The following is a 14,665-nucleotide window of genomic DNA, read 5'->3' on the forward strand; positions in this document are numbered from 1 at the left end:
CCAAAATTCAAAAAAAAGTCACTAAAACTTTCTGTTAATTCCATGGAATAACAAATTACATTTCAAAAAGTAACTAAAAGTTTGAAAAAATTGTGAAAATTGTGTAAATGTGTTCAAAAAGATGAAAAAAAAACAAGTAAAAAATTTCAAAAATTGAATGAAAAATATTTAAAATTAAAAAAAGAGAATGGAAAACATTGAAAAATTACGAGAAAAAAAAATGAAAAACAAAACAGAAAATTTTGTAAACATTGTTAAAATGACAACATTGGGTGAAATTTTGAAACAATTGAATGATAAACTTCATGAGCATGATCAGGATTGAATTTCAAAATGCTGCCAAGTTCAATAAATTTCTTAAAATTATTCAAAATTTTTTGAGAAATCAAATGAGTTGAAAGTGGCAACAACTGAATGAAAACATGCTAAAACTGAATCAAACATTATAAAAATTTCGTAAAGTAAAAAAAAAAAAAAAAAAACACTGAAAAATGAATTTGAAAAAAGAAAAGTATAAAAAGTTAGTGTTAAAGTACCTCAAAATGGCAATAATTGAATAAAAATTTGCAAAAATTGAATGAATCGTTGTGAAAAATTCGTAAAATTGAAACAATTACTTACTTAAAATTCGACAAAAAAAATATTAGATCATTTTGTTAAAGTCTGTTAAATTGGTGAAAATTGGGTGAAATTTTGAAAGAAAAAAATTTTGAAAGTGATGTAACATGTGATAAAAGTGACGAAAATTGTATAAAACATTGTAAAAAATGCATAAAGTGAAGGAAAAATATTCAAAACATCCTTAAAACTCGAAAAAAAATTGTCAAGGTTGTAAAAATGGCAAAAAATTGAGTTGAATTTTATGAAAATTGCATAAAATGAAGATTAAATTTTGAAAAGTGTTTCTAGCGCTAAAAAGTATTAAAAATCACTCAACGCTTTTTGAAAATGATAAAAATTGGATACAATTTTGAAACAAAAAATTGAAAAAAAAACATTGAAAAGTTCTTTATAATCTGAAAAAAAAGAAAAAAATGAGTTTTTCTTTAAATGATGACATTTGAGTGAAATTTTACAAAAATTGAAAGAAACTTGCAAATAATTTGTATTGAAAAGTATCTACTTCAAAATTCACAAAAAAAAAACTATTTGAAATTTTGCAAAATTCGATTGTGACATCATGAAAAAAACACCACCATCGAAACAACTTTTCTTCTAAATTTCGCTCAACATTTGAAAACAATTGAGAATGACATTGCAATTGCATTATTTTTTTGTCGTAGGTCGTGGATCATTTCAGTTGACTTCCCACCTTCGATCAGATTGATTCGTGTACCTTTTTACAATTTTTTTCTTCATTTTTTTAACGAAGATATAAAAAAAAGGAGATAATCATCGTTACCCAAAACGATCATTATTCGCCTGATATCGTGTTTCTTACCCTTTTATTTATTTTTTTGCCAATTTAATAAATTGAAATAAACAGCTGGGCATTGATTAGAAGAGCTCACAAAGCTCTTCATCTAGGAACACGTTTCGCATAGTTCATGTACCCATAAATGCAAAAAAAAAAACTGGTTAGTAATTCGATTAACATTTTAATAATACCTACGTTGTAATTTACAGGGCAAATGTGTTATCAAACCGATCGCCTTCAAACCATTATCACGAAGATTCAATGATTGCGACGGTCAACAGTACGGTTCGACGCCAACGTTAACAAGACCATCTTTCCATATTCCTCACTATGGAAGTAAGTACACAACACAACATTACCTATGTACATATAAACATCACTCGAGAGCAAAATACACCTCAATTTCGCGTGTACTCGTATGTCGTTTTCACCCATGTAATTGCCCCATTCATCTGGCCGTGAAGAATCGAAAGATACGCTTTTTTCTGGCGATAATAAGCGAGAGAGTCGATGAGGACGATGAGGAGCTGTTTTGTAAACATTATTATATTATTATTATTGGGAGACGTAATGTTCTGCCTCTGCCTTTTCATTTCCTTATAAATATCCCTTACCATATAAGATGTATTTTTATTTCACTCTTCACTCATCATCCTCGTGGGTAATGAAATAAAAACTCATACTATTATGTAAATTAGAATTCCGCGTTTTGTACGCAGCCTAACGAATTAAATAAAAAAAAATCTATAAGTTTATAATAGGTAAATACTAATAGGAATATTGTGCTGTGTGTTCGTAGGTAGCAGCGACTTACTTCGGCAAACCTCACACAATTATGTTCCAGTAGAAAGAAAATTAAGGTCAGCATCGCCAATCGCCATGTCTTCGCTGCCATTTTCCGTTAACCGTAAATTAAGAAGCGGTTACGATAGTCTGGATAATATTAATTTAAGAAAAACTCCACCTACCTATAGTTTCAAAGATTCTAGTACATAGTAAGTATCTCTCTATCTTCAGCATCCATATTATGTTTAGGTAGGTATATATCGCTATCGCACCCATAAACGTAGATTTTATAGCTTGTTTCTATACGCTGAGATGCAGCTTTATGGTGGTTTAGAATTTGGATGAGGGGGGGGGGTGGTCCATGAAGGCTGGAAGGATGAATTGAATGATGATTGGTGATTTTTTTTTAAACTAAATGTGTGATTTTTCGTTTCACTCTGGTTGAGGTATTTTAGAAGTACGTAATTGTTATTTATTTTTTTGTATAATACCCCTTTCCTCTCTTCTGTCCCTCCCTCTGGCAAGAAATTGATACCCCCAATACATCTTCTAACTCGATGTGAATTTTGACTGAATGACTTTGATGAGAAATCAAGACGAAGACGATACTACGAGTAGAAAGAGATGCCACCTTTTGACGTCATTATATCGCGTATCAATACGTTACATATGTTTTATAAACTGGTTTAGTTATTTCCAACTGGTTGCCAAGGAATTCCTCCATAAATGGTGATTTATAAATGTCAAATGAAAGTTTTAGAATATTAAAAAATGTAGGTATATTTTTCTAGTTTATTGGAGTTTTCTAAATTTATGTCATTAGAGGGGAAAGCTGCAATTTTGGAGAAATCCAAGTGGGGGGGGGGTTCAGCTAGCAGAAAGATTTCTAAACTGGATGAAGCTAAATCGAAAGAACGTGCAAAAATACATGATTGGTCAAAATTTCAGATGCCGAAGTGTATTTTTCGATTTTAGCTGAATTTTTAAAAATCTTCGAGCCAAAAATGGGGGGGGGGATAATCGAAATTGAGCCAAATTGACAAAAAGAGATTTAATTTGGTGTGTTGTCCTATTGTCGGCCTCAAAATCGATTGGAAGTGACTTCAAATCGTTTTGAGCAGTTCTGGAGCCTTCAGCAAATTTTTGAAAGTTGAATCAAGTTGGAAAGCTGAAATTCACTTTGAACTGGTATGGATGAAACAAAGCATTAGGAGGGGGGAAGGAGAAGTGGTAAACCAAAACTTTGTCGACTGAAATGAGAAAAAAAAATACTAATTTTGTTGAATAAAAAAATGAGTTTTTTAATGTGAAATAAAAGATGAGAAGACAATTTTGCCAATTGATATAAAATGTAAGTAATTAGGTTATACTCATGACCTATGTGACTTATGAAAAATTTTCGTTTTCATTTTTAAATTTTTAGGAACCTCTAAACATGGAATTTTTTTATTTTGTAAAAAAAAATGAAAATAGCCCCCCCCCCATTGTAGAGCTTTTGAATGGGAGAAGAAGGTTGATTTTTTTGGCATAAAAATTTCAGAATTTTAATGATTTTTTTTTGAAATTTCAGTTTTGAAAAAGAAAAGCAAGAAGGCCCGAATGAAGTGAGGAGGGCAAAAGCACTCAAAAATTTCGTATTTTAGGAAGTGAAAAAAAACGTTTTTTTTTTCTACATAAATGCAAGGGGTTGATTTTTGGATTTAAACATTTTTTTTGTGTTTGAATAGTAAATTTATAGAAATTTTGATTTCGAAAAAGAAAAACTCTCAGGCCTGAGCAAAGCGAGGGAGGGCTGAAGTTTTCGAAAATTGATAATTCAAGTACCCATCTAGTAAATTATTAGTCCGGCATATGACAATAGGAGTAATTGCACCCCCCCCCCCCGCCGATCCTCCGGGACAACTTTTTTCTTAAAGGGGACATCCTAAGGAACATTTTAAAGCAAACTTGCCAAAAAAAAAGTTGGCCTTACTTACAAAATGGCGGCCATTTTGATTGACAGGTCAGCCGAATTCGCAGATTTTGCGTTTTAACACAGGACTTGCACGAAATTTTTCAAACCTTACAAAGGTAGATCGAAAGATCATGCAAAAATTTATCACCAGTCAAAATTTCAAGTGCTAAAGTGCGTTTTTCGATTTTTGGTGAATTTTTGAAAATCAAATTTAGGCCAAAAATGAGGGAAAAAATCAATATTTTACCAAATTGACCAAGAAAGCTGAAATTTGGGATATACGGAGTTGGCAAGCTGGGATTTACTTCGCAGACTACATGGTGGTTTCAAATGGTTTTGAAGCTTCCAGCTACTTTTAGGAAATTCCAATTTTCCAAAAAAACGTCATACAACCTTTCAAAAAGTTGCTGGAGGCTCCAAAACGACTTGATATTCACCAGCAGTCAACTTCGTAGCGTATTGAAATTAGTTTGCAGAATTAATTTCAACCCTCCATCTCCATTTGATGAAATTTTGGGGAAATTTCAGATTTCAAAAATGTACTGGAGGCTCCAGTAATTTTCAAAAAAGTCGTTGGAGGCTCTAAAATGACTTGAACCCACCTGAAGTCGTCTTCAGAGGGTGTTAAAATTGGAGTGTAAAGTAAATTTCAGCTTTCCATCTCCATTATTTGATGAAATTTTGTGAAAATTTAAAGTTTCAAAAATCTGCTGGAGGCATCAGGAATTTTCAAAAAGTCGCTGGAGGCTTCAAAACGACTTGAAATTCACGTGCAGTACTTCGTAGCGTATTGAAATTAGTTTGCAGAATAAATTTTAGCTTTACAACTCCAATTTGATGGAATTTTGTGGGAATTTCGAGTTTCAAAAATCTGCTGGAGGCTCCAGAACTGCTCAAAACGGGTTGAAGCCGTTTTCAATCGATTTGGCATGTCGAAAATAGGGTATATCCCAAATTTCAGCTTTCTTGGTCAATTTGGTAAAATTTTGATTTTTTCCCTCATTTTTGGCCTAAATTCGATTTTCAAAAATTCACCAAAAATCGAAAAACGCACTTTAGCTTTTGAAATTTTGACAGGTGATAAATTTTTGCATGATCTTTCGATCTACCTTTGTGAAACGCAAAATCTGCGATTTCGGCTGACTTGTCAATCAAAATGGCCGCCATTTTGTAAGTAAAGCCAACTTTTTTTTTGGCAAGTTTGCTTTAAAATGTTCCTTAGGATGTCCCCTTTAAGAAAAAAGTTGTCCCGGCGGATCGGCGGGGGGGGGGGTGCAATTACTCCTATTGTCATATGCCGGTCTATATTATTTTCTTACAAGAAGACAATTTCTTAATTACATTCGACTTTTTTAAAAGTGAGATTTTCTAGATGCAGAAATTCAGAAACAGAACTACAAGTTCCAAAAAATTCGCCAAATAAGTTTCTTTATTATACCCTCCCCCTCCCCTACAATTTTGTCTCTGGCTGGAAATGGTTTTATAAGCCATCTTTTGAAGCCTCCAGACAAATTTTTGAAAGTTGAAATTTCCACAAGATTTTTCACAGTTTTGTGCAAATTTTCAAAAATTAACCAAATGTTGAAAAATGCTCTTTAGCATCTAAAATTTTGTCTTATGAAGTATTTTTGCTTCATTTTTTGATTTATCTGTTCAGTTCAAAAATTCTGCCAGTTTTTCAACACTTTGGCAGGAGAATTTTTTACGTTATGGCGAAATTGGAATATAATAAAACTTGGTCAGATATCGTGATTTTTAAAAAATTTTAATTGAAATTTTTGAAAATTTTTGACCTTTTGACAAAACTTGAATATTTTTGAATTTGAATAAAATTCCACTTTGGATAAAATTATAAAATTTATGTAGAAAGCAAAAACGTCAAAATGTTGAAAATTTGTTGAAATTTCATTTTGAAACTTGAAGATAAAAATAAGATGACGTAAGGATATCATTTTAATTCAAAAACTTTGGGTAAAATTATAAAAAATAGGATTCAAATGGCAATTTGTTGAAGAGGTTGGGAGGGAAGGAGAGGTACAGATGGATTGCAATTTCAACTACCTACGAATGATAACAAAATTTCAGCGATTTTGAATCATATTTTCAATTATACCTATTTTCATACTTTTTGCGGAAAAACTGTAAATAAATTTTAATGTTTCATAAACGTTCCAATACCATTTTTAAAAATATTTTGCTGAAATTTCATCAGGGTTATATATCTTTTTAAGGTTTTATGTCATTTTTGACACATTTTTTCATAGTAGATATTTCATGTAAATTTTACTAAATTTGAGTTATATGCAATTTTAAATAAATTTCATCAAACGTACGTTGCTAATATTTCATCAGCTTTTTCGTTTTTTTCAATTCAATTTTTTTTTAGGTCATTTTTTACAATATTTTTTAGTTAGGTTTTATTAAATTTTCGGCAAATACCCAATTTTCTAGAAATTTTATTCAGTTTTTGACCATTTTGAGTGATTTTAATGCTTTGGTGTTCTACGTAAAAATATTATTTTTACCATTTTTTGAAGTCATAATTTGACTAATTTCAACGAATTTTGCCAACATTTTATTCGTTTTTTGTAATTTTTAATAATTTAAATGTTTTTTTTTTTTTTCAATTTTCACTAAATTTAGACAAATTTAGCTGATAATTTACGGAACAAAATTTCGCAAGACGTTTAAAACCTCGTTAAAATCCCATTCAGACAATCAAAAACAAAAAAACAAAAACAAAAAACAAAAAAAATATTGTCCAATTCAATATTCAGATTATTAAAAATTTCCAAAAAGTGATGTAGGTAGTTTCTGTGTAACTGTGAACAAAATTCAGCAAAAATTGCATAAAATAACTCTCAAAAACTTGTTAAAATTACCTGAAAATAGAAGACAACCAAAGATGGTTGTAATGGTGCCAAATTTTTGGCCATTATTGCTGATTTCAAAAAGTTTGGAAAAATTCAAGTGGCAAAAAACTTGTAAATTTTTTTTCTTTTTTTTTGAAATGGAAAATAATGAGCCGAAAATTTGGCACCACTGTATTCCAGTTTGAGAAATGATATTTATCGATGTTTGACATACTTAATTAATGCAATGTAGGTATATTTAGGGAAGAAAATATTTTCAAAACATAAATTTTTCCAAAAATAGCCAATTTGCAATTTTTTAACCGCTTAGTGGATCCTTAAAAGTGGTCTTGGATTTCAATTTTTTCCAAGTGACTTTCAACTTTCAAAATGAAGGTCTCCACTGAATTTGGTCAAAATCCTTCAACATTTTTTTGGGGGAGGGAGGGGGGACCGGACCTACTGACCAAAAACTGAAACTAAAATTATTTTCTCTCCTTTAGCCCCCTCAGCTCAGGAGACTGAAACGCACAACTAACCTTAATATCGAGCGAAAATGTATCCCCAAAACTGTTCATTTTGATGTGCAGTAAATATCACATGCAAACTTGTAAAAATTCCGAACCTTCGCCGAGTTCCTGCTGATGAGACTCAAGACCAAAAGTAATCCCAAAGAGGGTCTTGTGAGGTTATATCAAAAAAAAATAAGTGATTATTCGAATTCATCACCACCAAAAACTTGATGAGTAAACGACACCCCAGCCATATTTCATTTCAATTTTTAAGGAATTGTACCCTTTTTGAGGGTCTCATGAAGGGGAATGAGAGGTTCCAGAGGGGCCAGATTAAAAAAATGAAAGAAATGAACTTTTTTTTAAAAAATAAACTTCTGTAAATAATTTACTTGAACTGCTTGCACTAAAATAAAAATGCTTTAATTTTACTGGTTGATTCATTTACTAACTGAATACTGCACCATGTGTACATAAATTATGAGCTTCTCACAGTAACTTGGACTAATTCGTAATGCTCGTCACATAACATTTCTCCAGCACATATGAATACATTTCTCATCTATTTGTACTTAACGCTTTCAACTCACTTACCCTAAAATCGTCAGTGCTTTATCATGGCTCGTGTAAATTAACGTTAATTTTAAAACTGGACGCAATAATTGGTGACTTGGTTCTCTCAGTGATGTTTTTGTACTTGCTAGTTGCTACTTGACCCAAAGTAAAAGTTGAATGGTAATATTCCAGTTCCAAGTCATCGTTTCGATCAATCGAACGAGTAGCAGCGTCCGAAGGTTCGGGCAGCATGTTAGATCTGGCCTCATCTCCTTGCGAGTCTTCTTCATTTGCCGAAATGGAGGCTGCTCTGAGGGAACGAGATTACGAACTGTCGTACCTCAGGCAGACGATGGAACACAACGAACAAGTCATATTTAAAGTTTACCAAGAAAAAGAACACGCTTACGAAAGAGAATTGAGAAAAATCAAAGCTCTACACGATAGCAGACTCAGAGCGGCTGCGCAAAAGTCACTCAAATTGGAGCAAATGCTCATGATACAGACTTACCAGGTATAATTAGTCAATTCTACAAAGGTACTCGTATATTTAGGGTGTTATTGGGTATCTAGTTAATGGGGAAATTATTTTCATTTTCAGTTACAAGAAGAAAAGAAACGTTTGAAAGAAGAAAACTCAGACGCAGTGGGTGAAATCTCAGCCCTCAGAGAGGAAATAGATGCTTTAAGATTACGCTTAGAAGAAACCGAATGGAAACTTTGTCAGAAATCCGACGAATTAAATCGTCTCAAGACGCAAATCGACGAAGTATGTTCGATTTTTTTGTATCTGAATATCTACATTCAACAGGGTGTTCCGAAAATCGTCTGCCAAAATTCAACTGCTGATAGTACTCGAGCAGACGAACTAAAAACGTTATTAGGACTGGTTCTCCAGTGGTTGGGGGGGGGGGAGGGTGAGACGAGACAGAAATTTTTCCAACTTTTTACTCTAGACCCCCCCCCTCACCCAGTTTTTCTTTTTCCGCCATGTGGCATAAATGGAGTAATTGCACACGCCCCCTCTACCCTCCCCTGATCATCGAAAAAACTTGAAACTCGATTCTGATGAAATTTTCAAGTTTCAAAAATTTACTGGAGGCTCCAGTAGTTTTTAAAAGGTCACTGGAGGCTCCAAAACGACTTGAAATCTACATGCAGTCAAACTCTTAGCGTGTTGAAATTGAATGCAGAGTAAATTTTGGATATCCAGCTCTATTTCGTGAAATTTTATGGAAATTTCAAGCCCTGAAAAATCTGCTGGAGGCTCCAGTGATTTTCAAAAAATTGCTGGAGGCTCCAAAACGACTTGAAATCTACCTGCAGTCGACTTCTTAGTATATTGAAATTAGTTTACAGAATGAATTTCGGCTTTCCAACTGTATTTGGAGGCTCCAGACTCCTCAAAAAGTTTCTGGAGGCTCCAAAATGACTTGAAATCACCTGAAGTTGACTCGATAGCGTGTTGAAGTTGTAGTGCAAAGTAAATTTTGAATTTCCAGCTCTGTTTGGTAAAATTTGATGGACATCTTGAGCTTTAAAAAATCTGCTGGAGGCTCCAGTAATTTCCAAAAAGTCGTTAGAGGCTCCAAAACAACTTGAAATCTACCTGCAGTCAATATCACTGCATTTGATAAAATTTTTTGGAAATTCCGAGTTTCAAAAATCTACTGGAGGCTCCAGTAATTTCCAAAAATTTGCTGGAGGCTCGAAAACAACTTGAAATCTACAGCTACGTCGACTTCATAGCGTATCGAAAATAGTTCGCCGAGTAAATTTCAGTTATCTTGCTCAATTCGATGAAATTTTGAGGAATTTTCAGGTTTCAAAAATCTGCTGGAGGCTCCAAAATTTTCAAAAAGTCGCTGGAGGCTCCAAACTGACTGGAAATCACCTGAAGTTGACTCGATAGCGTGTTGAAGTTGTAGTGCAAAGTAAATTTTGTATTTCCAGCTCTGTGTTGGTAAAATTTGACGGACATTTTGAGCTTTTAAAAATCTTCTAGAGGCTCCAGTAATTTATAAACAGTCATTGGAAGCTCCAAAACGACTTGAAATCTACCTGCAGTCAAATTCACTGCATTTGATGAAATTTCCATTCGAGCTTAAAAAATCTACTGGAGGCTCCAGTAATTTCCAAAAATTCACTGGAGGCTCCAAAACGACTTTAAATCTATCTGCATCGACTTCATAGCGTATCGAAATTAGTTCGCCGAGTAAATTTCAGTTTTCTTACTCAATTCGATGAAGTTTTGAGGAGATTTTAGGTTTCAAAAATTTGCTGGCGCCTTCAGGAATTTTCAAAAAACCACTGGAGGCTCCAAAATCACTTGAATCCACCTGCAGTCGACTTGATAGCATGTTGAAGTTGGAATACAGAGTAATTTTTAGATTTCACAGTTCTGTTTGGTGGAATTTTATAGTTATTTTGAGACGTGAAAAATCTGCTGGAAGCTCCAGTAATTTCCAAAAGTTGCTGGAGGCTCCGAAACGACTTGAAATCTTCCTGTAGTCGACTTCACTGCATTTGATGAAATTTCCATTCGAGCTTAAAAAATCTACTGGAGGCTCCAGTAATTTCCAAAAATTCACTGGAGGCTCCAAAACGACTTTAAATCTATCTGCATCGACTTCATAGCGTATCGAAATTAGTTCGCCGAGTAAATTTCAGTTTTCTTACTCAATTCGATGAAGTTTTGAGGAGATTTTAGGTTTCAAAAATTTGCTGGCGCCTTCAGGAATTTTCAAAAAACCACTGGAGGCTCCAAAATCACTTGAATTCATCTGCACTCGAATTGATATTAAATTTTTGATTTCCAGCTCTGTTTTGTAAAATTTTATGGACATTTTGAGCATTGAAAAATCTACTGGAGGCTCCAGCAATTTCCAAAAAGTCGCTGGAGGCTCCAAAACGACTTGAAATCCACCAGCAGTCAACTTCCCTGCATTTTATGAAATTTTGTGGAAATTTCAAGCTTAAAAAATCTACTGGAGGCTCCAGTAATTTTAAAAAATTCGCTGGAGGCTCCAAAACGACTTGAAATCTATCTGTATCGACTTCATAGCGTATCGAAATTAGTTCGCCGAGTAAATTGCAGTTTTCTTACTCAATTCGATGAAGTTTTGAGGAGATTTCTGGTTTCAAAAATCTGCTGGAGGCTACAGAATTTTCAAAAAGTCACTGGAGGCTCCAAAACCATTTGAACCCATCTGCAGTCGACTTGATAGTAAATTTTTGATTTCCAGCTCTGTTTGGTAATATTTTATGGACATTTTGATCATTGAAAAATCTACTGGAGGCTCCAGTAATTTCCAAAAAGTTGCTGGAGTCTTCGAAACGACTTGAAATCTAAGTACTTGCAGTCGACTTCACTGCATTTGATGAAATTTCAAGTTTCAAAAATGTGCTGGAGGCTCCAGAACTGGTCAAAACGGTTTGAAACCGTTTCCTATCGATTTGGCAGGTTGGAAATAGGGGGTATCCCAAATTTCAGCTTTCTAGGTCAATTTGGTAAAATTTTGATTTTTCCCCTCATTTTTGACTTGAAAATTTTCAAAAATTCTTCAAAGATCGAAAAATACACTCAACATTTGGAATTTTGGCTTTTGATGGATTTTTGAATGCTCTTTATATCTATTTTTGTCCAGTTCAAAAAATTTCGTGCGAGTCCTATTTAAAATGGGGGTTTAAATTTCGAGAATAAGTTCAAATATTTCGATTAAAATTTCGTAACCTTAAAATTGAGACATGATTTTTGGAATTTTCGAATGAGTCCCAAAATTTGGTCGTGATTTTTGAAATGTTTATAGAAGTGTCATGCAACTTATCAAAATTGTGTAAAATTTCTCAAAAAATTTAAATATTTCGACTAAAATGTATTTTGAGCATTTTCGAAGAATTTTGGGCCCCAAAATATGGTGATGAGTTTTGGGATGGGATTTAAAAAAAAAAAAAAATGTGTCATGTGACCCATCGAAATAGGTTAAAATTTCGTCAAAAAATCAAAAATTCCCATAAAATAAATTTTGTTTGAGCACTTCTGAAAATTTTTTAGATCATAATGACGTCATGATTTTTGACACTTCTGAAAAAGATTGTATGCAATCTTTCAAAATGGGTTAAAATTTTAGCAAAAATCAAAAATTTCTATGAAAAATATTTTTGTGCTTTTTTGAAGAATTTTTAGGCCAAAATGATGTCACAATAATCGGATTATTTCTAAACTGGTCTCTATTTCCGGGTATTTTAGACACCCCCCTCCCCCTCCAACATTCGGAACGTCTCTGCACGAGGCTCCTTCAACTCACGAGATAGGCAACTAGTCATAGTAACGTTTTTTGTTCGTCTCCTCGAGAACTATCCAATTTCAGCAAACAATTTCCGGAACACCCTGTATATTTTGACGATTTTTTTTTTTAAATTGCTTATTAATTATTTTATTCCTCATTAAAAGGGCATTCTACAGGACGACCATTCCAACAAAGGCGAAGAAATATCTACGTTGAAGAACGAAATTCGTCAACTAAAATCATCGGTATTAGAAAAAGACAACGAGATCGATACTCTAAAAGAACAACTAACCAAAACCGGCATCACCGATAAAACAGTCCAATCGGAAATATTTAATTTATTATGGCAATTAGAAAATGAAGTACGTATCTATCTACTAATCTGCCTACTTCGCTGTCTATCGAAATCGACTGTGAAATATTTCATTATCTTTACTTATAAAATCGTCGCCGTCTGTTTCATTTCCGCAGGTAACCAGCGAAGAACAAAAATACAATAAAGCTGATTCGGAGAAAATCAACGAAGAAGAGAAAGAAAACGCTATTAATCTGATTGATAAAATTAAATTAAAAATTAGCAACGTGATCAAAAAATGGCACGAAGAAAGAAATTCGTGGGAACAAGAGAGATCTACTTGGGTTACGGAGAAAGAAAAAGTACTATGTTATCAAAAACAATTGCAGTTAAGTTATATCGAAATGTTTCGTAGAAATAAAACATTGGAGGCTGAGATCGAAAACCTAGCTATCGAATTGCATTTAAATAATAATTCTAAATCGCATCGTAAAAAATCTTTACAAAATATCACTCACGCTGCAATTCAACTGTGACATTTACCGTAGTTTCTATTTTTGATTGTTTTTTTCTCTCTCTTTGTAATACCGTAGAATAGCGTATGAGTTTGTATCGTTTTTTTTTTTTTTTTTTTTTTTATTATGTAAATTATGTATTTTTTAAGTAACAAATTGTACTTTTATATGCATTGTAATACTTATAGGTACTCGTAGTACAATGGTTTTTTTATTTTATTATTCTCGTGTTTTAAATAAATGTATCGCTGATGTTTGTCACAATAAACAATTTTTACTGCAAGGATTTCTCTCGAATGTAAAGCTAATTTTACGAAATACGTGTTGAAAAATTGACTACATTTTTTTTACTATTTTTTAAATTTTGCATCGAGGAGATTTGATTTGTTAGAGGGAAGTCATGTGAAGTGAAGGAGATAGGCTCATAGGTTTATTATTTTCACAATCGATGAAAGATCAAATTAGAGTAGGTTTGTTATCATTTTTAATTCACATTCGTTAGATTTCTCATTTCGTTTATGTTGATACGTTTTGAAGATTACCTATCGTATGTAGAAAATGTTATGTAATAAATTTGGGATTTTTTTATCAGGCCACCCCTCTGATTTCTAGATTTTCAAGAAAAAAAATATCAATTGAAAATTTGTGATTTTTTGAAAAAAGAACTGAGTATTTTTCAATGCAAATTTTTGTTTATTTAAAATGATTGGATTATTATTATTTGGTTTTTTAAAAAAAATATGCTTTTTGATCTAATCTATTTATTTTCAAAATTGATGAAAATTTATTTCCAAGTCGATATTTGAACACTTGGATCTTCCCCTAACCCCAGCTAGAAAACTAGCCAGGGGGTATACCGAAGGCTCAAACCCAAAAAATGAGTAAAAATTTGAACTCAGAGACCTTAAAATTCTAAAATTATTAATCTGTGTGATTACAATTTTTTTTTTTTTTTTAATTTTGAACCTTAAACTTTTATTGTGAAAAGCTCAATTTTCATTATTAGGTTTCGAAATCAGAATCAGTGTTCTAAAACCTGGATTTTGGTGTCCATATTTTTTTTTCAAAATTTTAGGCCACAAATCTTCCTCTGGTTGCTCAGTCTAGATTTTGGGGTAAAATAGAATGAAGACTCAGAATATAAATTATAAATCGGTCGAAAAAAATCTATGATTTGCTACTTATATATATTGTTTTTTTTTTTGAGATTTTGGGCCCTTAAACATGCCTCGGGGGCTCTGGAGTGAGGTCAATTTATTTTTCAGTGTTGAACGGATTTCAGAATCGGAATTAGTGCCTTTGAAAACCTACTTAATTCAATACCCTTATTACAAGTTTGAAAATGCTGAGCCCCAAGTATTTGTGTGGAACTTGGGAGGAGACTGAACTTTTTATTTTGGGCCCGCCCCGGAATCTTTCTCCTACTGTTTTTTCTCAGGTTCGGATACTTGAATGCGAGTTAAACAATTTTTTTTTTAAATTTTATTGTA

At 32.8% G+C, this 14,665-nt stretch overlaps 1 protein-coding gene across 3 annotated transcripts in view; it reads left to right on the plus strand.

Annotated features, from left to right (window-relative positions):
- Nucleotides 1-13,461, plus strand: part of LOC135846314 (leucine zipper putative tumor suppressor 2 homolog) — a 68,454-nt gene extending 54,993 nt beyond the window's left edge. For 2 of the 3 annotated variants that reach the window (XM_065365332.1, XM_065365342.1), the window contains exons 3-8: nt 1,627-1,753; nt 2,217-2,412; nt 8,269-8,590; nt 8,678-8,845; nt 12,530-12,727; nt 12,837-13,461. In XM_065365332.1, the coding sequence (XP_065221404.1) occupies nt 1,627-1,753; nt 2,217-2,412; nt 8,269-8,590; nt 8,678-8,845; nt 12,530-12,727; nt 12,837-13,196 (1,371 nt within the window). In that variant the 3' untranslated portion in view covers nt 13,197-13,461. The remainder of the gene's footprint in view (nt 1-1,626; nt 1,754-2,216; nt 2,413-8,268; nt 8,591-8,677; nt 8,846-12,529; nt 12,728-12,836) is intronic. The other variant, XM_065365351.1, reaches the window with a different exon arrangement.
- Nucleotides 13,462-14,665: the final 1,204 nt, after the last annotated feature.

This window comes from Planococcus citri, chromosome 1 (genome assembly GCF_950023065.1).
Source record: "Planococcus citri chromosome 1, ihPlaCitr1.1, whole genome shotgun sequence".
In the NCBI taxonomy this organism is placed as follows: Eukaryota; Metazoa; Arthropoda; class Insecta; order Hemiptera; family Pseudococcidae; genus Planococcus; species Planococcus citri.